Below are 24,731 nucleotides of genomic sequence, written 5' to 3'. Positions count from 1 at the left end.
TTCATTAATTTGGAGAATATGGCAGATTTTTTGAAGTGTCTAAGCTTATTTTAGAAACGACTGAGGAGACCCTGATCAGGAATTCTTTAAGAATTGCAGCCTGAAAACCACACAAAGACAAAATTTGATTCACAGATTAGCTGTATGTTATAGGAATCATCAATGAGATATCTAACATTACCATTTGCTTTGCGTTCTCTCTGTTACTAATTCTGTCTGCCTTTAGTCTTTCTGGTCTGCAAGCATTTCCTTTTGTTGATCCTTATATGCTAGCAGAGTATAAACCTCATGACTAATTCGAAGTCACCACTGCATTGAGAGAACAGCATAATGTTCATGCATGTGACAGCTCTTATCACAGAATCCCAACGGTCAGAAGGGACCTCAAAAGCTCATCTAGTCCAACCCCCCTGCAAGAGCAGGGTAATCTCGAGTACATCACACAGGAACTTGTCCAGCCGGGCCTTGAATATCTCCAAAGTAGGAGACTCCACAACCCCCCTGGGCAACCTGCTCCAGTGCTCTGTCACTCTCACAGTAAAGAAGTTTTTCCTGATGTTCACATGGAACCTCCTATGCTCCAGTTTACACCCATTACCCCTTGTCCTGTCACTGGACATCACTGAAAAAAACCTAGCTCCATCATCCTGACACTCATGCTTTACATATTTGTAAACATTGATGAGGTCACCCCTCAGTCTCCTCTTCTCCAAGCTAAAGAGACCCAGCTCCCTCAGCCTCTCCTCATAAGGCAGATGTTCCACTCCCTTAATCATCTCTGTGGCTCTGCGCTGGCCTCTTTCAAGCAATTCCCTGTCCTTCTTGAACTGAGGGGCCCAGAACTGGACACAATATTCCAGATGCGGCCTCACCAAGGCAGAGTAGAGGGGGAGGAGAACCTCTCTTGACCTGCTAACCACATCCTTTCTAATGCACCCTAGGATGCCATTGGCCTTCTTGGCCACAAGAGCACAGTGCTGGCTCAGAGCTTATACCTGGGGTTATGCAGTTTCTGGCATGGCACTGATTTACATTTGGAATTAATTGTGAAAATTTTATTCACTGGACTCTACTGTGATATTTCCATGCTTTCTCAAAACTAGTTAAATGTATCCAGAAATGTTTCCAAGCAATCAGCAGGTATGAAAAGGTGTGTCTATCCTAGTAAACAATCTTAGCCTTCAAAGCAGTGTGACTACTTGCAAACTGTTAGAAAAAGTCCCTGCAACACTCCTAATTACCAAACTGCACCCATGAGTAATTGCAGGGCAGGAAGGCTCAAGTTAGTACAAGCTAAAAGCATTTGCAGGACTAGTAACACCATTTTAGCACTAGGCTATGCTCCAGCAACCATAGACATTCTTGAGCATGGCTTGATTTACTCATTCAGGATAGCAACCACGGTGGCCTGTGGATGTCTGCCTTTGTTTCTAACCCCTGAAGTGTAAGTGTTGAGATCCTTACATTATTTGGGAGTGGGAGGGTAGATATTTATAGTAAGTTTGTAGTGATAATGTTTTCGTTACTTCCAGAGTTCTTGATGCCACTTTTCCTTCTCCACTGTCCCACAGACAATGTACCACTAACCTATCCTTTATAAAAGCGTGCCTTAAGGAAAAACACAATCATATATTGATTAGTTGTCTTTAAGATTCTCTCACAAATGCAGAATTGCTTGATATTAAGATTGAAATTTTGGTATCATCTGCAGTGCTTGCTTGAAAGCACTGGTTATTTTGAAAGTGTGTGCACACATGTACGCGTACACGTGTCAGCATATGTATGTGTATGTATATATACATGCACATACATACGTATCTATGTACACACAGATTTATACAAACACATCTATTATTTGTAGTGGCCTTAACAGTTGCTATTAGAATAAATACAATTTCAGATATCTGTTTTTATTTTTTTATCATGCTTTTGAATAACATAGAAATAAACTATATTTAATTTTGTTATAAACTATTTGAAGCAAATACAAGTACAAATTCCTTGTTTCACCTGGACTTGTTTTATTACTAATGTAAGTTATCTGAATCTTTTTGATGTATATTTAAGGCCTACATAATTTCATGGCCAGTAAATGTTAACCATTTAAACAGAAAATAAATCATTCAAATATTGTAATGATGAGCACTGGTAGAGTAAGAACCTATGCACACTACCACTAGCCATTATGTTTAACAATACACTCAGACTGTTACTTCTGCAAGATACAGCAGTGTAAACCTGAAGTTCACAAATAACTTTAGCAGAATTTACACTATTATAATAAAACTATCACAGGCTATGATAACTGTATTCTCTAATATGCAGAAAAATGTGCACATTTGTAATGACTGGTATTACTTCTAAAAACACACTCAAAGCACAGGACTGAACGTATTTTTTAAAATTAATTTCTTTTAACTGAGATTCTGTAACAAAGCCAGTGTTTACTTGAGTGAAAAGTAATGCTGGATTTAATGGCAGGGGGTGAGGAGAGGGAGACGATACTGCTTTTTTTTTGAAGTGTATAAAGTGACATCAGCACATTTAATAACTATATGGGTAAACGACTAGCAACTAAACTAACAATTTATTATCAGCCCCCTGAAGAAAGGCGAACCATGGGGCAAGTGCAATGCATGGAACAGGATCATAACCTGAACACTCCTACAATAATCAATGAGCAGCACCTCATCTGGGTAACCTGTAAGCGGAGACCTTATTTAACAAACAGAGGCTTTTTGAAGAAGTTAAAATCTCATTCTGTAAGGAAATATCACTAAAATAATGTTTGCTTCAAGCCAAATGTTCCATTTGTGCCTGTAGAAGGCTACCCAATTATTAGTCTTTTCTTTCCCTTATGTACTGACAGCCATAATCACCTGCATCCAAATATCATGACTGAAGTCTACACTGCTGACACCTCAAATATTTATCTTTGAAGATTAATGAACATCAGCTTATATCCAGCCTTTAGGACAGGGACCAGGCTGAAAGCCAAAGAACTTTAAATTTGATTACACAAATATTACCCAGCAAATTTATTGATTCGCTTCCAAGGCAAACAACAACCTTTACAAGTACATATTTAACTTTATATTCACAAGCAATCAGTCCTAAGCATATATAGACAGCTTCCATTCACAAGTAATAAAAAATACACTGTTGGGTGAGAGAATTGAAAAAAACTGGTAAGAGATATTTACAGTTAAAAAGATGCACATATGAACAAAAGACTAACTTTTTGTTCTTGCAAATTTTCCTGTCTTCCTGGCTGCACTATTAATCAGTGCAGTTAATATAGATATGATAATTTAAATCAGATGAAAGTATCATGTAAATGTTAGGCATCATTCACATACCTACAGAGATATCCTTGTATTTATATAGAATCATCAAATGACTAGGTTTGGAAGGGACCTTAAAGTTTTAGTTCCAAACTCTAGTTCCAAACCGCCTGCCATGGGCAGGGACACCGTTCACTAGACCAGGTTCCTTGAGGAATATAGGCATAAATACATATTCGTATATGTATATATTAATGCACACATACCTGTCTATCTATTCCTGTATGTATATGTATATACATGCCCATAGGAAGTGAGAATCTGACTCATTCAGTTCACAAGATAATTAGATTACATAATTATAAATAACTGAATAAAAAGAAGACCAATTTACAAACTGTATCTATCTGCTCTAATACTAAAATTAGAATGTTTAGAAATTTACTTATAACGCCATAAATACTTATGCAATTTTATACAATGCCAACTCAATACCTGCTCCTACACCTTTTCTTCAAACAGAACTTGTGATTTAATTTTTCACCCACTGAAAATAAAGAGTGCATGGAATACATCTGCTGTATTTTACTCAGTAGTCCCTCAAAACAAATTCTATGCTTACTCTCTGAGCTTCTTCCTTTTTTTGTCCCTTTCTCTCCCTCTAGAAAGAAACATTTGCAAAGGACGGATCCTACTATACAGTGGAGCTTTACCCTGGGCAGTGAAAAAGCATTTTGCTTTATCTCTTCCTACCAATGTTAATAATAAGGTTTTCTTCTGGAAGTTTCTAATATTTTACAGCAGGAAAATGAAATTCACTCTTCTCTGAGCATCTCAAAGTGCATTTCATAACTATACTTATTGGGTTTTGTAATGGGCTTAAATATATTTAAGTATTCAACAACTTTTGCTTAACACATCATAGAACTAGGAAATGCTGATTTTTTTTTTGGCAGTGGCTGGATAATAGTAGTGAGACACACTTAGTATAAGCCTTTGAAGCTGCAAAAAGATAGGGATGTTTGCTTTTATGCACATTCTCATAATTTTATTTTTTAGTAACTGAAGGACCAAGTGAAAAAGCTGCAAAAAACCCCAAACCAAACCAAACTGAACCATCAAGTTCAATAATTTTATCCTACTGAGCATCAGGCAGACAAGCTAATTAAGCATTTTTCACTCAAAATGAAGATAACTTGGTTGTGACTGACTGGGCTTTAAGCAGGCACTATCTTATCTACTAGAAAACTGAATTTAGCTTAACTTAAATTCCTAAAACAATACTGGTATAAATACATACTCAAACAGACTATTCCCAAGCATTTAAAGAAAACATGAAAATATTATAGCCAACTCCAATACATCAAGAGCTAATGTCATCAAACCAATCTTCTATTTAAGTTAGTAAATTCTTTCCCACTTTGACTATAACTTTCTTGTAAATACAATTTCTGTATAGGAAAAATAATTTCTATAATATAACTTCCTTGTAAAGCATGAGGGAAGCATAGTTCACCTGCAGTTATTGTTAGGTGAGTTCAAACTAGTTAGGAAATCCCATATAGATGTTGGTTATGTGGAACTACGGTGTGGAAAAGGTATTTGATGAGGTTCCACAGATGCCTGTCCTAGGTCCAGTTTATTACTTAGCATTTTCATTAAGGATCTGAATTACAGGATAGAAAATGCTTTTAAAATGTTCAAATAATACCAAAGTAGGAAAAAGAGAAAGCATGCTGAAGGACAATTCAGAATTTGAAGCGATATTGACAATTTCTAGAAACTGCCTACAAAACAGAGAATGCTACTCCATGCAAAAAGAAAGCAACATATTGCATTTTGGCAGAAATAACTGCTGATCTCAGAATGGAGAAAGAATAGCTGGTTAATGGTTCTTCAGGAAAGAATTTAGAGATTACTGAAGGTCTGAATATGAGTATGCAATTTAAGCTGCTGAAACGAAGAATGTGAATGTCATACTCAAAAGCACAAATAAAACCACTTGTAAGGAAAACAAGTGGCTTTTGTATCATTGATAGGAACCCAAATTTTAAAACTGAATTCAACTCTGGGTGTTGCAGGCAAGACAGATACGGCAACAGTTCAGAGGAAAACAGTATGAATGACCAGCAGCCTAGAAAATATGAGGACATACTGAAAAAAAGTGTGATGTTCCAACTACAAAAGAAGATGAGAAAAATAACCCAGGACAATAACCTCTTAAGGGGGGGGGGGGGGGGGAGGGGAGGGAAGGGGACTTGAAGGGGGGGAGGAGGAAGGGGAGACAAAAGGGGAACAGAAGGCTGCAGGTTTTGTGTTTTATGTCCAGGTTTCTGTTAGGAAATCAGGCCCTCTTTCAAGACACACCTATTCTGTCAGATATTTACAGGAATTGTACAAAATTGTAAAAAAAAAATAATTTCAATTTCTGTGAATCTTTTTTCTCTCTAAGAAAAGCCATTCTATTTGAGAAACCAGCCACAAATTGAGCTCAAAGTTGAAATAGTTTCAACCCACAAAGTCAAAAATAAAACTGTGATAACTATACAAACCACATATACTTGAAGCAATGGTTAGGGATCCACTACACTTTAGAATTAAAACTGAAAGAGAGATTTTATTCAGTTACTTGAGGGTTGCTCATTGCTTGTCTTCCCACAACATGAAAGGATTTTATACAAATATAGGAAAACACTTTTTTTTATACCCAGACTACTATACACACACAAAGCCTTCAGCCGTGAAAGATAATGTATATGTTTTTAAACATAGAAACAATGTTCATCTTGATATAAGAAAGTAATATTTACTACACACACAAAGCCTTCAGCCGTGAAAGATAATGTATATGTTTTTAAACATAGAAACAATGTTCATCTTGATATAAGAAAGTAATATTTACAGTGAGAGCAATAATTCACTGGAACAGCCTCCCCAGAGATGTGGTAGGGTCCCCGTTACTGGAGCTTTTCAAGATGTAAATGGACAAGGTGCTAAAACAATCCTATCTTGGCAATCTTTCCCGTGACAGTTTGGGCCAGAGATCTCTTCCAGCCTGGGCTGTTCTATGATTCTAATTACTTCTGTTAATATCTTTTCTAATTGCAGAGTCTCACAGTTTGAGGATACAGATTAATGAACGGAGAAATAGAGCTTGTGGTAAGACAGAAATCTTAAGCAAACACCATTGTGGCAGTCATGTACCAACAAACAGGGTGCCTTTTTCAGTCAAACTACCAGAAGGTAGTTTTTAAAAAGGACACAAAAAAATATAGACCATTTTATCCAAGTGTAAGTTGGAAGTAGGATTAAACTGAATTACTCGTTTATACCTCTTAAATCAACTCAGTTTGTGTAACCACAGATGCCATTCTATTCAAACGCTGATGGCCTGAGGCAGCATTACAAGTCTCATCAAAACCAAGCAACACGAAGTAAGGTCAAACCCAAAGAAACTTTGTACTGAACAACTGCATCCTTTAAACTTGTGTTTTGTTTTTCATCTGATGGAGTACTTTCAACAGTAGATGGAATGTCAGAGGAAACAGATCTGTGAATAATTACAGATTTTTCTGTCTTCCTATTTGCAGCTCCAAAAATTAAAATTGTAAGAGTTTTAAAACTTCTTTCAAATTATGGTTGCAAATCAAAGATGGCTGTCTAAAATACTGATAAAATGTAGCTTTATGACCTCAGTGCCTTACCTTGTTCCTCTTTGATGAGCCCCATATTTGCATGTGCTTGTGCCTCTCTTTTCCTGATATCAGTTGTTATTAGTTTAGCAGTGTTAAAGCATCCCTCATGAAAGTAATTACTTAACCACTTGTCCTCAGGGTCACTGAAATAGTAGGCCAAGTTAAGCTGGTTATCATACACCTCCTCATAGTACCCTTCAAGAAAAAAAAATACAATCAAAATGTTAGATTATTATCAGCTTTCAGAAATTTTACAAATTACAGCAATAATCATGTAATGAAAATGAGGAGCTATTTATATTTCCACCACTCAAATACCAAGTTCTCCTACATGTCCACTCAAAGAAATGTAAGGGGAAAATGATAACCTTACGGATTAGGCAGAAATGAGAACTTTACAAAACCACAATAAATGGCTCTTATTTCTGTATGCAATACCAAAATTCAGTTCAATAAAACATGTAGAACCTAGATAAGACAAAAGAAAGAAGCTACAGTGAGCAAATAAAGGACACAGTCACTTCCAGAGGAGTGTTTGTCTGAGCCCCTTAAACCTGAAAAGGCACTGAGAGCTTTCAAAACAGGGCTAAGGGAGTGACTATGGTGATGGAGATAAAGAGCCAAATAGATCACTCTGCAATCAAAACCCATTAATTCATACAATTTTAAATGTTCAAAGAAAGTCTTTCTGCTTTCATTTATATTCCCATTTTTATCATCCTCAGAAATTAAGGACAAATAAATTTTACACCTTGCCATGAAAAAGACAGGTCACTAGGGTATTGTTCTCAGAGCAAGTGTGGAAAGAAGGTGAGACTCCTTTATGGTCTGAAGAAAAAAACTGATCCTGCTCTTTATCATCTCAGACAGCTAAATGAACACACACTAATGTTGAAGTTTATACAACAAATGCAAGTCACAAATCTAAGTAGCATTACAAACTTATCAATAAATATATCACTCACAATTTAAAATTTCAGAATGAGAGCCTCCGTGGAATTAGTTATTTCTCTCAGAAAAGCACTTTAAAAAAACAAAATAATCCACAACAAATATCTTCTTTGAATTATTCCAAAACCATATTAATTTGGAGTAGAGATCTAAAACTTATGTGACAACTCTCATAGTATCTTATCACTAAGGAGGATTTGAAATATATATTCCCTACATGATACTGAAGAATCGATAAGATAAAGTACATCGTCCTCGGTTCAGCAGTAGCAGCCATTTTTCTCCTTCTTAGGAGTTGGTGCAGTGCTGTGTTCTTGACTTTTGGCCTGGGAACAGTGCTGATAAAACCAATGTTTTTAGTTGCTGCTCAGTAATGTTTACTCTGACCAAGGACTTTCTGTGTCTCATGCTCTGCCAGGGAGGAGGGGAAGCCAGGAGGAAACAGAGACAGGACACCTGACCCAAACTAGCCAAAGAGGTATTCCATACCACAGCACGTCATGCCCAGGATATAAACTGGGGCGAGTTACCCAGAAGGGCTAGATCACTGCTCAGGTCAGGCTGGGAATTGGTTGGTGGGTAGTGAGCGGTTGCATTCTCTTCCCTTGTTATTTCCCTTACCATTATTATTATTGGTGGTGGCAGCAGTGGTTTTGTGTTATACCTTAGTTGCTGGACTGTTCTTATCTCAGCCCTTGGGAGTTACATTCTTTTGATTCTCCTCCCCATCCCTCCAGGAGCAGGGTTAGGAAGAAGAGGGGGGAGTGAGCAAGCAGCTGCATGGTTCTGAGATACTGGCTGGGCTTAAACCATGGCAAACATGAACCTATATATTTCACAGCTGAATTTATCACCAGCTGAACTAAGATTTTCTTTCAACACTCTGCTTGTATCAGATGTGAATGGAGAGTAATTAGCTAAAATTCTGTGGAAGCTTTGATTTGCTATTTATTGTGTTTGTGGCTGTTAAATGAATGTAAGCCAAACAGCTACTTCTTAAAAGAATTTTCATGTAGTTGGGTAAAGATGTAGTTAATAGGCACAAGTCTTGCAGCAGGTAAGAGACTGTTTGGTTAAGCTAGATGTGTGAACAGCACTGCTTTTCTTTCGGGAGTTCTGCAATTTGCAAGCTTGGCTCAAAAAAGAGAAAAGGGGGAAAAGAAACACCTGGCTACTGAGCACCACACAGAAATCAAGAGGAAAAAACCAATATTTCAATAGAGGCAAGATCTCATTCAAAGTCCTTATCTTCTCTGTTTTAAAATTATGATACTGTATCAAAACAAGTTTGAAGAAAAGTTTTGAAGAAAAGTTTTGCAGAAGCAGTTAAATTCTGTTCTCTTGTTATCTGCAGGAAGAACTGGGGAAAATCCAACTTTCAAAAAAGACTTCTTGACTAAATTCTATCTAGTGTGAGGTGTCCCAGCCCATGGCTGGATTGGAACTAGATGAGCCTAAGGTGCTTTCCAACCCAAACCATTCTATGATTCTATGACAGTTCTTTGACTTCAGAACATCTTGATAAAGCTTTCCAGTGCGTTGCACAACACTGTAAGAACTTTATTCTGCCTTCTGAAAATATTCTGTTGCCACCTAATCATGTTGCAGTCTTCAAAAGGTTTATCTAGTATTTGTTTCTCCCTCATCTTTACCTATTCCAGCAATTCTGGAGAACATTGCCTGAGTTTTCCGTGCTTAATTTTCTGAAATCAAGCTGAAATGTTTTTTCCTCATTCTTGAACAGTCTCTGGTTTTGTCTTTTGATTTACAAATTAATTTACCTTCTTTAATGCTAAACAATACTTTTCATTGCTTTAGCCTTCTAGTTGTTATTTTGCTGTCCTATTTATTCTCTCACAGTTTTTCCTCCATGAAGTAGTACCTCATATTTCTACCTTTTTAATAATTCTCATCAAAATATATAAAATTATGATTTTTGAACCAGCTTGTGTTACAAACATTTCCATTTCTAGTATTTTAAATAACACGCCTTCCAAGAAATAAAAATGTTTCACAGTCTTTTTAGAATCCCCAAAATAGAAATACCCCAGAAACTACATCTAGATTATAATCTCATGCTTTCATTTGTATTTAAGGTTTGATACCAAACCATCAGTTTAAGTTTGGAAATTTGGCTTTGAGAGGAATAATTATCTACATATAGACTTCATATATTCCTGATCAGAACACTCTTGATGACTGTGAATTTTCATGCTTTTTGTTCCCCCTTCAGGCTGGAAAAGCACCTTTTAGGCACCACTTCTGCAGAATATGCAGGAATGTACATCATATAAAACTTATTCATGCATTAGAAATGAAGAGTATTTTGGTAAAATAGCCTCATAAAAATCTCTGCAAATGATACTGCAATGGAAGTAACAGAACTGATTTGGCCTTAATACACATATATCTATCTGTGCATGTGCACACATAAATCTCTATATACTTAAGCACATCTGTACATATGCATAGATTAAAAAAATCAAGACATAGTTGGGATTCACCAAAACTAACTGATTTAGATATAGATATGGGTTGCCTAAGATCTCTTTACTCTCATTGAAGAAAAGCAGATACTTCTTGGCTATGGTTTATCTATGGCAGCAGAACGGAGTGCTTTTAAAGATTATCTCAAAAGTAAAAGGCAGAGGTTCCAACGATGATTACAAGTTCATAACAAATAACTACATGAACAGAGAAATACAAAACCTAATTATAACAACGAATATAAAGATAACAATACACATTATATAGAGATTACAGCTAAGTGCAAATGAATTTAGAAGATACCAGAGGATACATAAAAATGGTTACAATAACACAGTACGAGGAAAGATAATTGGATTGTCATTGGAGTAGAACACTAGATACAGATTTGTTGCCTTTGAAATCTTTGCTACAAAGTATCAAGACACTAATGCTACATAAAATTACGCAAATAACTTCAGGTAGTGCCCTACAAATCCCAAGAGAGGGAATTGACCTGAGGCGGACTATTGTTACTGCCACAGCTTTGATTGAATGAACTTTAATGTGACCCTCTGATGACTATCCTGCCAGTGAATAACAATGAGAAGTGCACAAAGACAACCATTTCTCTGTAATTGTCTTGGACAGGGGCTGACCACATATGCTGGTCATAAAATAAACCCCAAAGAGAGACTTTTAAAAGACATATTGTCTTCTGGATTTGAACTCTGATTTACAAATCAAGAAATTCATAAAGATTATTCTGACAGCAGTGTAGCTAGCACATCAGACCTAGGAAAAGTGAACTTTTACCTCCCCAGGAGAAGAAATATATTAAAACAGGTAAATTTGCTTTTCTATAAAATATCCCATAGTTAGTTCAGTCATTAAGTCTTTGAGCTCTGAATTTCTGCATTTTTCTATAGCTGATAACAGAATATATGTTGACAAGTAATCATTATGTATCTGTTGATATATATAAAAAAAAATTATCTGCATCACTTATCAGACAGAGGCTGATGGCACTGGAATGTGATACCAATGAACAGAAACAGAGGTCTGAATCACAGAAGCAATTGTAAAATGGTTCCTGCAAGACAAATTCCTGGTTTTAAACAAGAAACAATTAAGAAAGCACATAAATAAAAGTTCAAAGGCTGATCCCATTAGTATGTCCAAATCATATTCATTTCATAAAACACTGGAAGCTAAATTCTGGTCTTCTGGAACATTTAAGTCACAAGATTGTAAGAACACTGTAAAGATGAACATCTACCTAAACTGGCAGCTACATGGAGCGAACAGAACTTGATGGAGCAAATGGTGAGGCCTGGTAGTTTGCAGTTTTGGACTTTACTGAAGATCTGAAGCAGGGCTAAGAGCATATCTTATCAGCAATTATCCAACAGAACATTTTTTTAATGCCAAATTATCAAATTGAAAGCAGTAATATTTCACAAAAATTAAGCAGAAAACAAATTAAAAGTCAAGCTATATTGCAGTATTCATTTTGTAGTATTTTAATATTTTTATGTTTCTGTCACAGAATTTAAATTAAAGAAAAAGGACTTCTTTCCTTTTGTTTGAACTGAACTTTTTAAAATATTTATTTTTTTATTAACCTTTGCAATGGAAAACAACTTTGAAATTGGGTGTGCATGCACAAAAGGAAAGGATCCCTATCAAATCTTGCTGAGATCTTTTTGTTATTTAAAATAAAAAATCCCTTCAAATTGACCTTAAACATTAAACCCCATATGTTAAACAATATAGTATTTCCTGCTCTGCATCAGGATCTCTTCAAGTGCATTTCAGCTGTCAGCTAGGATCTCCCCTTGCTATGCTCAAGCCATAGTTCCAGATTAGACCACTGAACAAAATCTTTGTTCCTGGGCTCTTTTGAGATCTCAGGCAAGAAAAGGTGTGCATGGAACAGAGGATCATTCAGTGTTTTGCATGTTTGTGGTGTTCAGCTAGACAACTACTAAGTAGTGCAATGCATGGGGATAGCGAGGTGGAGTTTAACAATCTCAAGAGGGCTAAGATGAGAGAAAACAAACACATAGAAGATCTGCAAGCCATACTATTATGATGTAAGTACAACTGCTGCCACATGTACATGATCTTCTTCATGACAAGAGGTAGTGGAAGAAAGGAAAAGAAGTACAAAATGGTCTTGAGAGAACAGATGAAAACAATATCATGAAGTGATCCTATCCTGGTATTATCCTTGAAAAGAGAACTGTTGTTGTTAATGGAAAATAGAACTTTTACCTATTTTTGAAACACAAATATCAGAAAGAAATTTTTCAACATCCATTTATGGCTCAATATTTTCCACTCAAAAAAAGCCCCAGTTAGTAATTTGTTCCTGCCAGATGAAGGCCATATGGAAAGTTTTCAACAGCTGATAACACTTATCTTCCAGTTCAGTTACTTGTTTTCAGCAGGTATGATTTGATTACAACTGACCATTCATTATTGAAGAGATATAAAGGAGTGGCCTAAGATCAATTAAGTCACTTTAAGTCAATAGGAGTAATTTTTTTTTAATGTCAGAATGAGACAATATTAATACTGGAAATTCCATTTTTCTTTTGCCAAAGAGATCAATACCAGTGACTTAGCAACAGGACGGCTGATGCTGTGAAGCATTCATATACAGAAAGATCCAGAATGGAGACTGCTGGGCCGAAAAGAAGCATGAATGTCAATAGAGTATGTGCTGCAATAAGTTTATTTCCACCTCAGTCCATACACAGCAAAGAATCAGTCCCATTTGCTTGTTCAGGATAATCATAGAATCATAGAATAAACTAGGCTTGAAAAGACCTTTAAGATCAGCCAGTCCAACTTTTACCCCAGGATTGCCAAGGGCACCACTAAACCATGTCACCAAGGGCCTCATCTACACAGTTTTTGAACCCTTCCAGGGATGGAGTGGTGGATTCCACCACTTCCTTGGGAAGCCTGTTTCACCAAATAGGTGAAAACTGAGAGCAGGACCCATAAAAAAACTTAAGAACACACCCACTTCCACTAAGCCTGCATTTTTACATCAAAGAAAGAAATAGTTAATAGTTAACTACGTAGATAATTCATGCCTTACATGTGTATCTTAAATCAGGCCATTAACAATCATGCCTCTATGTCTATAGGTTGAGGACAACCCAATCATTCTTTTTTCCAAAAAGTTTATCCATAACCTAAACTCACACACAAAGAAATGTTGATGTGGGTTGGCATACTGACATCATTCAGTTTCAGGCACAGCTGCTGTTTCCTAGATATCGTGAGGCATAGCGTACAAAGAGCACATCCCTTCCAACATTGCTGGTTACATAAGGGGAATATATTCAATGAAAGTACAATCTATACAGGGATGCTAATGAAACAGTCAGGAAGTAATTTTGCCAAGTTAGGGCAAAGATATCTAATGATAATGATATAAGGCACTTAACTGGTAATCTTGGATGCTAAAGTGGAACTCCAAGACTTTGCAATGAAAACACACTACAGAATTTTTCTAAGAAATGCTGCTTCTGTTGAAGCCAATGGTAATTCTACAATTGGCTATACTTTGATAAAGCTTCCTTCCCAGGCAGAATCACTTCACTTTTTGTAAGATAATTACAAAAATAATAAACCCTTCCACTGGTCCCTAGCAACTGCTGTGTTTTTCCCTGTGATAAAAACTGAGTACAGAACGAGAAATCTGCTCAGAAAATAAGTGTGTTCCTTTCCTCACCCACACAAACCAAACAAAAGTATGCCTCATCCAAGCAAATATTAACAGAGGTTTTGGCATGCTTATCCTTGTTCTTTCTTTTTAACCTTTTTCTATTTTTTTTTTTTTTCAAAATAGCATGGGTAATATGGTTATTGCAATGTTTCTAGCCCAGCCTAAGGCATAAGTGTGAAATCTTACAGAAAAGCTTTCTACTGTAAAATGCTTTAAAATGCTAAACTTTATTATCAACCTTAAGTATCTCAGACAAACAAAAGATTTAAACATCAAATACTCATGCTTTCTTCACAAACTTCATGAAAAGTCATCTTTTACAAGAACAAATGATAACTCATACCATCTGAAGTTTTCTCTATACTGAAGTGAGTTAAAAAGAGCCAAGTTAGCACTTCCTTCTAATTCTGCATGTCTGTTATTCTCTAGAACAAGGGTCTGCAGCCTGCGGCACACACAGATTCAGCGTTTAGCATACAGCGTACCACAAAGGTTTCATGGGGTCAGGAGTCACGAGCAGATGCAATCTGAGAATGGCAGCAGCTTCCAGGTCTTAACTCCTACTCCCCACCAGCTATCCCAGGGATGTTCGCCTTCCAAGACTTGCGTGGTGCTGTCAGAGACTTTGCCAGTGAAGACCGAGGCAAAGAAGTCATTAAGAACCTCAGCCTTCTCCAAATCCCGGGTAGCCAGTTCTCCCAATATCTTCCGAAGGGGGCCTACGTTGTCCCTAGTCTGTCTTTTACTCGCTACGTACCTATAGAATCCCTTCCTATTATCCTTAACATCCCTAGCCAAGTTTAATTCTAATCTCTAATTGCTCTCGATCTGGGCATTGCATTCCCTCCAATTTGTAGTACAAGTAAACCAGCTCATTCTAACAAGCACTGATCATACCTCGTCAAGGCCTCAGATAGTCCTAGGTAAGGATTTAGTTAAGGTTCAGACCTATATTAAATATGTAGTTAAGATGGAATATGAAAAGCAATACTTTCCAAGCCCTTCTGAAATAATACCGGGACAGACGACCTCTAATTTGACAAAAATCAAATTTGGTACATTATCACCGAGAGGCTGGCCTCAGCCTAAACCACGTGTTTGATGCTCTTCAGTATAATCTGCATAACATCATTCATTCTTCTAGTAGGCTCAGTGTTAATGAACTAAATAAAAGTAGTTACATCATACTTTGATGAGATGATTCAAAGAAATATGTGCCTTAGCCTAATGAGCACACAGACCCAACAAGTAAATTAGCAATGCATTTTAAAACAAGACAGATTATAGCAGCCAAGTAGTGATTTAAAGTATCAGTTACATTCATATGGCAAAATCAACAAATGTACAAATACCAGCTTAGAGGTTTTAATTTCACTTTTAAATATTTCTATCTGAGGAACAATATTACCATTATAATGCACTGTTCTTCCAGGCACACATTACACTGAGTGCTGTTAAAAAATTCCGAACTATAAATAAAAGACTTCTCAGTCATATTGTCTTTGTTCCTACATCTTCCCTGTGACCTACTGAAATACACAGATATATAGAGCTAAATTTTGTCTGGGTTTTAGACAAAAATATTCTGTCTAGTTAGTACACCACTGTAAGGTATGGTCATCACTTGTTCACAGGGTAGAGGATATTAAGTTAGGAACCCTTAATATCAGACAGGGATGGACAGTGGCTTCAAACTCTCCCTCCTGCTAACTCGCAGAACAGTACTGAGTAGGGGCTAGGGAGCTATGCCTTTTCAAACGGATAGCAGCAACACCTTGCTAGCAGTGTATCATACCTTTCAAGGGCAATTATAGCTTTAAGTGGAATTACTCTGAGCAGTTCAATCAGTCAGTCAAGCAGGAAGGCCATTTCACAGCCTCAAAATATAACTTTCTTTTTGAAAAAAACCCCAAACATAAAACCCCAAACAAAACCAAACCAACATTTTCATGCACATGCCAAGCCGAGCTATGCAGATATGTTGCTTTGGCATTTATCTTGCATTCTTCTGTAAAAGACCCTACTACTACACTTATTTAAACAGCTAGACTGTCTCACTTTATTTCTTTTTTTTAAGCTGCTGAGACTAGAACTAGTGAAAAAAGAGATTAGTCCAGGATAGTGAAGGAAGATGAGGGAATAAATAGAAACAATTCAATTCTGAAGTCAGAAACATTTACATTATTTGCATTAAAATGGACCAAATAGGAATGCAATCAAATATTGCCAACATTTCTGCCACTGGTTTTGGGATAATGCTGTACATAGGACAAAATAACTCTGTTAGCTATTTTTCCAAGAAGCTGCAAGGATTAATGTTAGCTGTCTCTTTTTAAATACTTGGAAGGTATTCAAATACAACAACGATGAGATTAAGTTGGACAAAAAGGAACCGTATTTTCATTGCACACTATAATATTGGTAATAGGCAATTAAAAAAAAAAAGATTACTCTTGTATGACCTGAAATTCAATCAAAATGTTCCACTAAAAATGAAAACAGAGAGAACATTCACTGGTGTATGTAAAGGCAAACAGTCTGTACAATCTAACACTGATAAAAAAAATGTTACTATTTTCAAACTCAGGAGTAAAGAAAATAATTCCTGTTTGATATCAGCCTCCACATCATGGCAGATGGCACTGATCCTGTTCAAGCAAAGAATTTATGTCCAGCAAATAGTATCCTATAACTACAAACTATCAAAAAAATGAAGATTGGCATATTCCACCAGCAAATGGAAAGTAAATGAATACCTAGCTTTCTCTGTGCACTATGGTAACAACCTTAAAACTCTAAAACAGGAGAAGCAGCTCTAAATTATGTTCACAATTAAGACAGAAACACTCTGTGATACAAGAACACCAGGTGAAAAATCAAATAACAAGTAAGAAAAGTATTTATTGACAAGGTAAGTGGAATTTTGCTTTCCACTTACCACTTCAGGTTACAAAGCAATCCCCTCATGAAGTTTAAATTTGTCAAAAAACTTACAAGTCACAAAGATTTTTTTTTTTTTCCTCCTAGTTTATACCTGCTATGTCTTCTTTCATACAACTCTTAGCTCAGGACAGCATGCCTGAGAAAGGTACTTTCAGCCTAATATTAGTGATAGCAGCCACACTCTGAAATTCTTATAGTTTGCACCCTCAAATCTTACTTTCATCCTTGCTTGAACTGTGGCAGCTGAAGAGCAAACATAAGTCATCTGCTGTTGTGACTGCTACATCATAGTAAGTTCCAGCTGAGGTGAAATGCTGAATGCTTCTTAAATGGTGTCAACTACAGTTGTCAGGAGATCATAAGCCAGAGCCCCAAGCAATTTGATTAGAATCAGAGAGTAACTGGATTAGAACAACTGAATTAGTATTTGATGAGCTGTGTAATTCATGTTATCTTCACAGCACTACTAGCTTTAACACCTGCAATATGAATTAACATCTACTGCTTCACATATCAGGTGACTTGAGCATCACTTAATGCAAACAAGAGATTTGTGCAAAGTTTTGCACTGAAACAGGTGAAAAAAATCAAAACTAAATATACCTCGATCTGAAAATTCAGTAAAGATGCTTGCCAGCTCTGGAGATACGTTCTCATTTAATCTTCTTCCATTTTAATCAACTTTAACAGGTAAAGCTGGGAGATACTCTTTCCCAGATGCAAGATACAATCAGTCAGACAATTGCTAGTATTTTGTCTCTGTGAGAGGTGAAAGACTTACAGAGCCCAGCAACAACGATTGCTGGATTCAGTGAGGGAAAGGGCCCTTGCCTTTCATAGGGGCAGAAATTGCATGGTCCGCAGTGCCTTGAGACTTTGACAGCATGTCTGCCAACTCTGTTGTCACACGTCAGTCTGTAACACTGTAGCACTGAAGGAAGGCAAAATTATCTCCTTAAGCAGCTGCTTGAAGCAGGCCCATCAAGATAAGACATATCTACTATTTGAACAAACTGCTGGCAGTAGTATGCTTCTGTCAGGGCAGTCTGAGTGCAGAACTTTTCTCTCTTACACCTGCAAGGTACAGGGGTGCCTATTCGGGTTTTAGATGTATTTCATGCAAATCTGAAGCTTCCTTCCAGTCATAGGATGGCTAGACATCCTGTCTAGCATTACAGTGAATTAACACTGAAAAATAACTTTTGGCTTTCATAGTAAACATGAAATAAACATTTAAAATGAATGTGTTTGTTTGTTTGTTTGTTTGTTTTTAAGTGCTGAAAGGGTTTTTTTGCTGTTCCTTTTTTAAATTATTTTACTGTAGGTATTCATATTTATAACAATCAAACCTTGAAACAAGCCAACTATAGTGATATCAGCTCAGCCATCAAACAGCACTGCAGTTAGAGCTTTATCTGCCTCCATCCCTACAATTATTCCAAAGGAGAAAGACAGAATAAGTAATGTTACTATTTATAGTAAAAGGAAATGATAGATATGGCCGCTTAGTAAATAGTAGGCAATAGAGAAAATACAGTAATTTGGACTTATGTCTTCACTAATATCTAGTAATTCACAGGTGGCATTTTACATCTGTGTGCTGTATTTTATTTGACATGTTCACAATCCTTTTTAAGTCAGTCACAAATCCAAACACAGTTAGCAGACAGGGTATTTAATAAAATCAGATTTATAAAACTATTACTGTGTGAAACAGAATTTCACCTATTAAATTTTTCTGATACAAACCCAGCTACTCAAATCAATAGAGAAAGAAAAACAATAAATAATAAAACAATGAGAAATTAATTGAGATCTTAACAAAGCTATAAATACATCAAACATTTCTGATGATATCATAACGCACTCTACATGGTTTTCCTTTTTTTTTTCCTTCACAAAACCTCTCCTGATATCTGCAGTTCCTAATCATTTATTCTATAAATACAGCTTAGTTGACTAAGGCTGAAATGTGCTAAGATGCAGTAGTGTTTCAAATTCATACATGAAACAATTTGGAAGCTTCCCCCAGGCATTCGCTGCTGCGGCTCCCGCTGCTCTGCTACCCACAATCCCCCCAATACCTGCTCGCTGGGCTGCCTCAGCCCTGGTCAGGAAGTGGTAAAGCTGATCCAGCTTATCAGGCTGCTCCCCCAGGGACTTCTGCTGCCATATGGCTGACCCAGGCCCTGCAGCCTCCCTCAAGGCATTCCACTTCTCTATCAGAGCGAAGAGCTCGGAGAAGGACTTGTGATAACCCTGTCGCAGCATGTCTATGCAGATGTTCTTCTTGTATGAATTCCTGTTACTGGGAATAAGAAAGATAGATTTTAAGCCTTTAAACACATATTCTGTTCTCCACCTTACCAAATAAGTACAGATAACTAAAACAGCTTTCAAGAAGAGACCTCTGCAGTTCAGCAGCAGGGTATTTTTATCCCCCGCTCAAAAAGCATCCTGCTAGAATACTATTACAAATGTCATGCCATAGGGAAGTAAATATGGCAATAATGAATAAATACCAATATATATGTATTGAAAACATATTACAAATATACTGGTGTTCTTTAGCTGATATTGGTAAAAAAGGCTGACTGATGGGAAACCCCCTCTCCCCATGTTTATATTAGTTCATGAAAACACAATGAACTTTTATTTTGCTTTAAAACAGTGCACAGGGAAAAATGAGGCACATTCCACATGTCAAAACAATGTATATGTTAAATAGTTTTGCTGTAGGACATGATGGGTTGGTTTAAAAAGTCAGACAAATGCCATGCCAGAAACATAATCATTAGGTATTATTTTGCTTCTGTTTAGCATATAACTTCAGCTAGGACTGGTTTACTGATGTAAAATTTTGATAATTTCTCCCTAATTTTAACATCAAATTATGCAATGATGAATTTATATCAAAGTTATCTCATTCATAAACTCTGATAAGATATACATATCAAAAAGTTGTGCAATCAAATATTCTCAAGAGGTAATATATCTTTTGGGGTATTATTTATGGAAATAATCAAAATATTTCTTTTATGTGGCATGAAACAATCATTGTGTCCCATCCTGGAGAAAACTATGAGTCCAATGGGACTGCCTGTAACACTAAAGTACAGACGTAAAGGTTTGCAGGAGTAGGAATCTAGTGTCAGAAAACAAACCTTTGTCCCAATAAAATGGCAAGCACCCAGAAGTGTTAGTTCTATTTTTTATATTCCATTAAGTCTTCAAACTGTTTTCAAGACTATCTTTTTAGATTAAAATCCACTAACTCCAGATTCTCACCAGCTTTCAAATAAATACGAAATTCTGAAAACTGAGATTTACAGTGTATGTAATAAATTCAGATGACCTCATGCTAAACAATAGCCTAATGAGACTAATACTTCTAGCCAAAAATAGCTACTGCAGTTCTTTAACAATGCTAGTAAGATGGAAGTGATGTAAAAAACTTCTTAACTAGATGTGAATGAAATAAAAAGTAATGTAAGATGTAAGAAGTAAATAATCAGCATAAGTTCATATTTAATACAATTAAAATAAAATCTATTTCTTACTCCATAGATGCACACTAATCCTTCATGGGTTTTTTTTGTATTTCAGTTTCAAAACTGAATACGAAAATACTACAAAAGCCTGATATAATTTAGACTAGACAGTACTGAATTTATCTTTAATACATAAATAGGTGTTTTTTGAGATTGAAAAGCATGCATTGGTCATACAGACACGAGAAAAGACATAACTATTTTATACCAGAAAATATTTGCAACAAGTAAATGTAAATGTTAAGAAAAGTAAATGTTAAGAAAAGTAAATGTTAAGAAAAATAAATGATAAATATCTTTAAAAATGTAATTTTAATTTGCCAGTATATGCTATATTTGTCACAGATCAGATGCACAGTATATGGCTTAAAAATACTGTAAAGACATTAAGCTAATCCCATACAATATATTCTCTAGTCTATATTGAATGCTTTCTGCTTTCTGTTTTAAAATTCTAACTAAAAATAATTGAAGAATATGGGTAAAATTTCCTATAAACTTCCAAACGCCTAGAACTGAATCCTACAGTAATACAACTCAGAGCAGTGGAATAACAACTTGCAGAGCAGACACAGGCATATTTATTCCTATAATGTGATCTTTATATGTGTATATGTGTGCATGCATTAGATCATTAGATGTATTGGAAGTAAACAAGAAAGTACTGCAAAAAGATCTTCACAGTAACTAAACAAAAGGTCATTCAGTTAATTTTTAACATTTGCTGCATAGTCACTGAGCATAGTACTTGTATTTGTATAAACAGGAAAACTGTGTCCATGTAACATTATTTTGCGTATACTGATGCAGTTTGCTTGGAGTCAAAGTACATTTTCTCCAGAAGATAGCATTATTAGCAAACCAATTCAGGAGAACAAAACATACAATAAAATAGGCAAGTTTTAAAAATTAGTGTCAATATGCTTTTAATAAATCCTATCCTAATTAATAAAGTGCTGTAAACATACATACAGTAATCATACAGCACAGTGCATGGGTTTTTTTTAGGCGAAGATAATTGATTTTAGCTCACAACCAATGAAGCTGCTATCTATTGTATAACTATTCAAATTTTACAGTCGTAAAGTTATCACTCTGTTATTCTTAAAACCAGAAAATACACAAAGCACAAAATAATACTATTGTTTTCTTAAGCTTCTACAATATATCAGCCACAAGTGACTGATCACACACAAACAATAAAATAGGGCTAGAAGTGAATGATATTGTGTGGATGAATAGTATTTGTGACACCTAGGAGAGCCTGACATTGCAACGATTTCTTAAATTTATTCAGTTACTGAAGTGGTTACAGATGAAAATGTCAGTGCCCCTTTTTCCCACCAAACAGTGCTTTTGAACAGCTGGAGTAGTGTAGGTGACAGAAGTAAACTTTTCATGATATCTTGAGGTAAACTATAAATCAACCCTTAAAATCCTTTTCATACTATTTTTTATGATGCCATGCAGCATGTAAAATGTGAGTTTAAATAGAGCATCTCACGTTTAATGTAACCGAATATCACTTGATTTCTAATATCAATATAAAAAACTGATACCTAATTAAAGGTCCATTATTTTACAAAATCCAACTATTAACAGTAGGTTTCTACTACACTAATGAAGCAGTTTACGTTAAACCTTTTGAATCTTCCTACCTAATAAATTATTATAGATTGTTAAGCAGGTAAGTTTGTTTTTCTGCATGGCGGCTACGCCGATTTTAGGCTTCCTTTGAACAATTATGTTACTTCAAGAAGGAAAATGAAAAAAGACTGGCCTTTCATTTGTTTGAAGTGGGGCCGTTCAAGAGGTTTAATGGTCTCTGGGGGCATCTACTGGAAATCCGGAAAACTGCACCCAGGATATGTCAATCCCGGAGCTGTCAGAGCGGCGGGGCAAGGCCTCAGAACAAAGGAAGGGACCGCGCGGATGAAACGCGGGAGCGCAGAACCGCCGGCAGAGCGCAGAGACAACGCGGTGCGCTCCCTGCTCTGCCAAGGCTCCGGTTTGTCTTACGCCGTGTCGCTGAAGCACAGTGCCACAGCCACACAAACGCTGCCTGTAAAGAGCTCAACCGGTCGAATTGGAAAGAGCAGACAGCTCTGTCATGTTGGCTGGGTTTAATGTTAAAACTGAAGCATGAGGTGAATATAAAACTGAAGTCCTCTTTCCCTTTCGAATGATCACATGGGCATGCCAGGAAAAAAAAATCTTTCAGATGGATTTTTTGAAAACAGATTAATTTTTAAAGAAGTGTGGAGCATGTATGTGCATTTATGGTAAAAACAAAGATACCAATTAATCTGTTTTTAATTTCAAGCAGATTTGTTTAATTCTTTTTTCAATCCATGAAATTCAACAGATGAAAACTATAATACTTAAACATAAACAGTGCTGAGAATCCACTGTTCCTCTGTACAGTTACCTCTGTCATTCCTGAAATCCTGCACATGTTGTATGTTTATTTAATCAGACTGGGTCAAACATGACTGAGGTCCACTTAGTAGCTCTGGTAAGGTATCATGCATTTATCCTATACCAGCAGTATATGCCAATGTGGCATTTTATGCATGAGGTGCTGAAAAAATCTATGCCCTTCTGCATGTGTGTCATGGGGGTGAGGGATCAGAATAATTTTTAGCACCAAACAACCACCAAGAGTTGAAATTGTCATTTTAGTGATGCCATGCTATAGATAAGGATTTCATGTGGTATATCACATGAGTGGAAGAAGCTATTTATTGAATGTGGATCTGCAAGCCTGAAAAGGCACCGATTGCTATTGTTAACACTGCTTTAAGTGTATCTAGTATTCCTACAGGCATCATACTTTTCTTAAACTACATAGCTACTTATATGATTTTCTGATATGGATTTCTTTTTATTTATTATCATTGCTATTCTAAAATGATCTGGAGTCATGCTGAGGAACCACAGAAATCTGATTCTAATCTGTCTTTACCCATGCAAAAATCATAAATAATAACCTTCAGCAAGGCTAAAGAAATTACACTGTTGTTGCAATCTCAAACACCTTCCTATTTTATGGCATTGTACTTTTACAAGACAGCTAAGCAAATCTAGGTGATCAGGACAGTACCATACTACATTCCCTTTAACTTAAAATCCTGCACAGCAAGGCTATTGGCATGCTATCCTTCACACTGAAAGAGAGAAAAGAAAAAAGAAATTAAGAGACCAAGAGGCAGGTACGGGTGTTGGAAAAATTCAAAACAGTCAGTATAGCATAACAGAATTATTTATTATTATTTTAATTCTCCATGCCTCCTGTCTGGTGTGGTCAATTACAGACATGCAAAATAAGTGTAAAAGTCTACTATTCTCAGATGACAGGGTTTGTTTTTTTTTGTGGTGTGTTTTTTGGTTGGTTGGGGTTTTTTTATGTGGTTTTTTTTTTGTTTTTTTTTTTTTTTAGTATCAGGGTTCATATCTTTAAATTTGTAGGATTTAATTACTACTGTAGGTTAATGCCAGATGGTTACAATACAAGCATACTATAGCACTCCCATTTTGTAAAACACAAAATGGCATGGATTAAACAATGATAGGATATGAAATATTAAAGTGTACTTCCAGTGTAAAATAATTACTAATTATTATAACGTTTAAAAACTGTATTCAAACAGGCTTCATCCATTTGGGATTTCCTTCTGCATTTAGCAAATCAATCACTGATACAAATGCCGTGGAGAAGGCTCACAAAATTCTGAAAAATAATCAAGACATTTTTTCTTAGGTTTGTTCAAACTAATACATTTTACTATTTTCCCCCTCACATCTCATGTCTAGAGATCTACATGAAAATGAAAATTAAATAAAGTATGTGAATACTTTCCTACTTTGTGCTTAACTTACATGCAAACAAACAGCATGAACAAGAGGAGATCAGAATTTCCTCACTAAAATTTGAAAAATATGTGCATTAAGTAAAAAAAAAAAACCAACCCCAAACCAAACTATACAAAACACTAAAAAGCCAAGGATGCTGTAACAGCTTGTAACTTCAGGTTGCTCTGCCTAAGAATTGAAAGAGGAATTATTATTTAGTTATAGCTGGACAGTCAAAACCCAA

At 36.0% G+C, this 24,731-nt stretch overlaps 1 protein-coding gene across 1 annotated transcript in view; it reads right to left on the bottom strand.

The window, feature by feature from the left end:
* Positions 1-24,731, bottom strand: part of TTC29 (tetratricopeptide repeat domain 29) — a gene marked incomplete at its 3' end in the record, with an annotated part of 134,407 nt that overhangs the window by 93,385 nt on the left and 16,291 nt on the right. The window contains exons 3-4 of the mRNA XM_080638920.1: positions 19,169-19,392; positions 6,989-7,174 (exon numbers count right to left, since the gene is read on the bottom strand). Of these exons, the coding sequence (XP_080495046.1) occupies positions 6,989-7,174; positions 19,169-19,392 (410 nt within the window). The remainder of the gene's footprint in view (positions 1-6,988; positions 7,175-19,168; positions 19,393-24,731) is intronic.

This window comes from Psittacula echo (assembly GCF_963264785.1).
Source record: "Psittacula echo genome assembly, chromosome: 1".
Classification (NCBI taxonomy): Eukaryota; Metazoa; Chordata; class Aves; order Psittaciformes; family Psittacidae; genus Psittacula; species Psittacula echo.
Note: the sequence above shows the minus strand (reverse complement) of the source record. Positions and strands in the feature narration are given on the sequence as shown.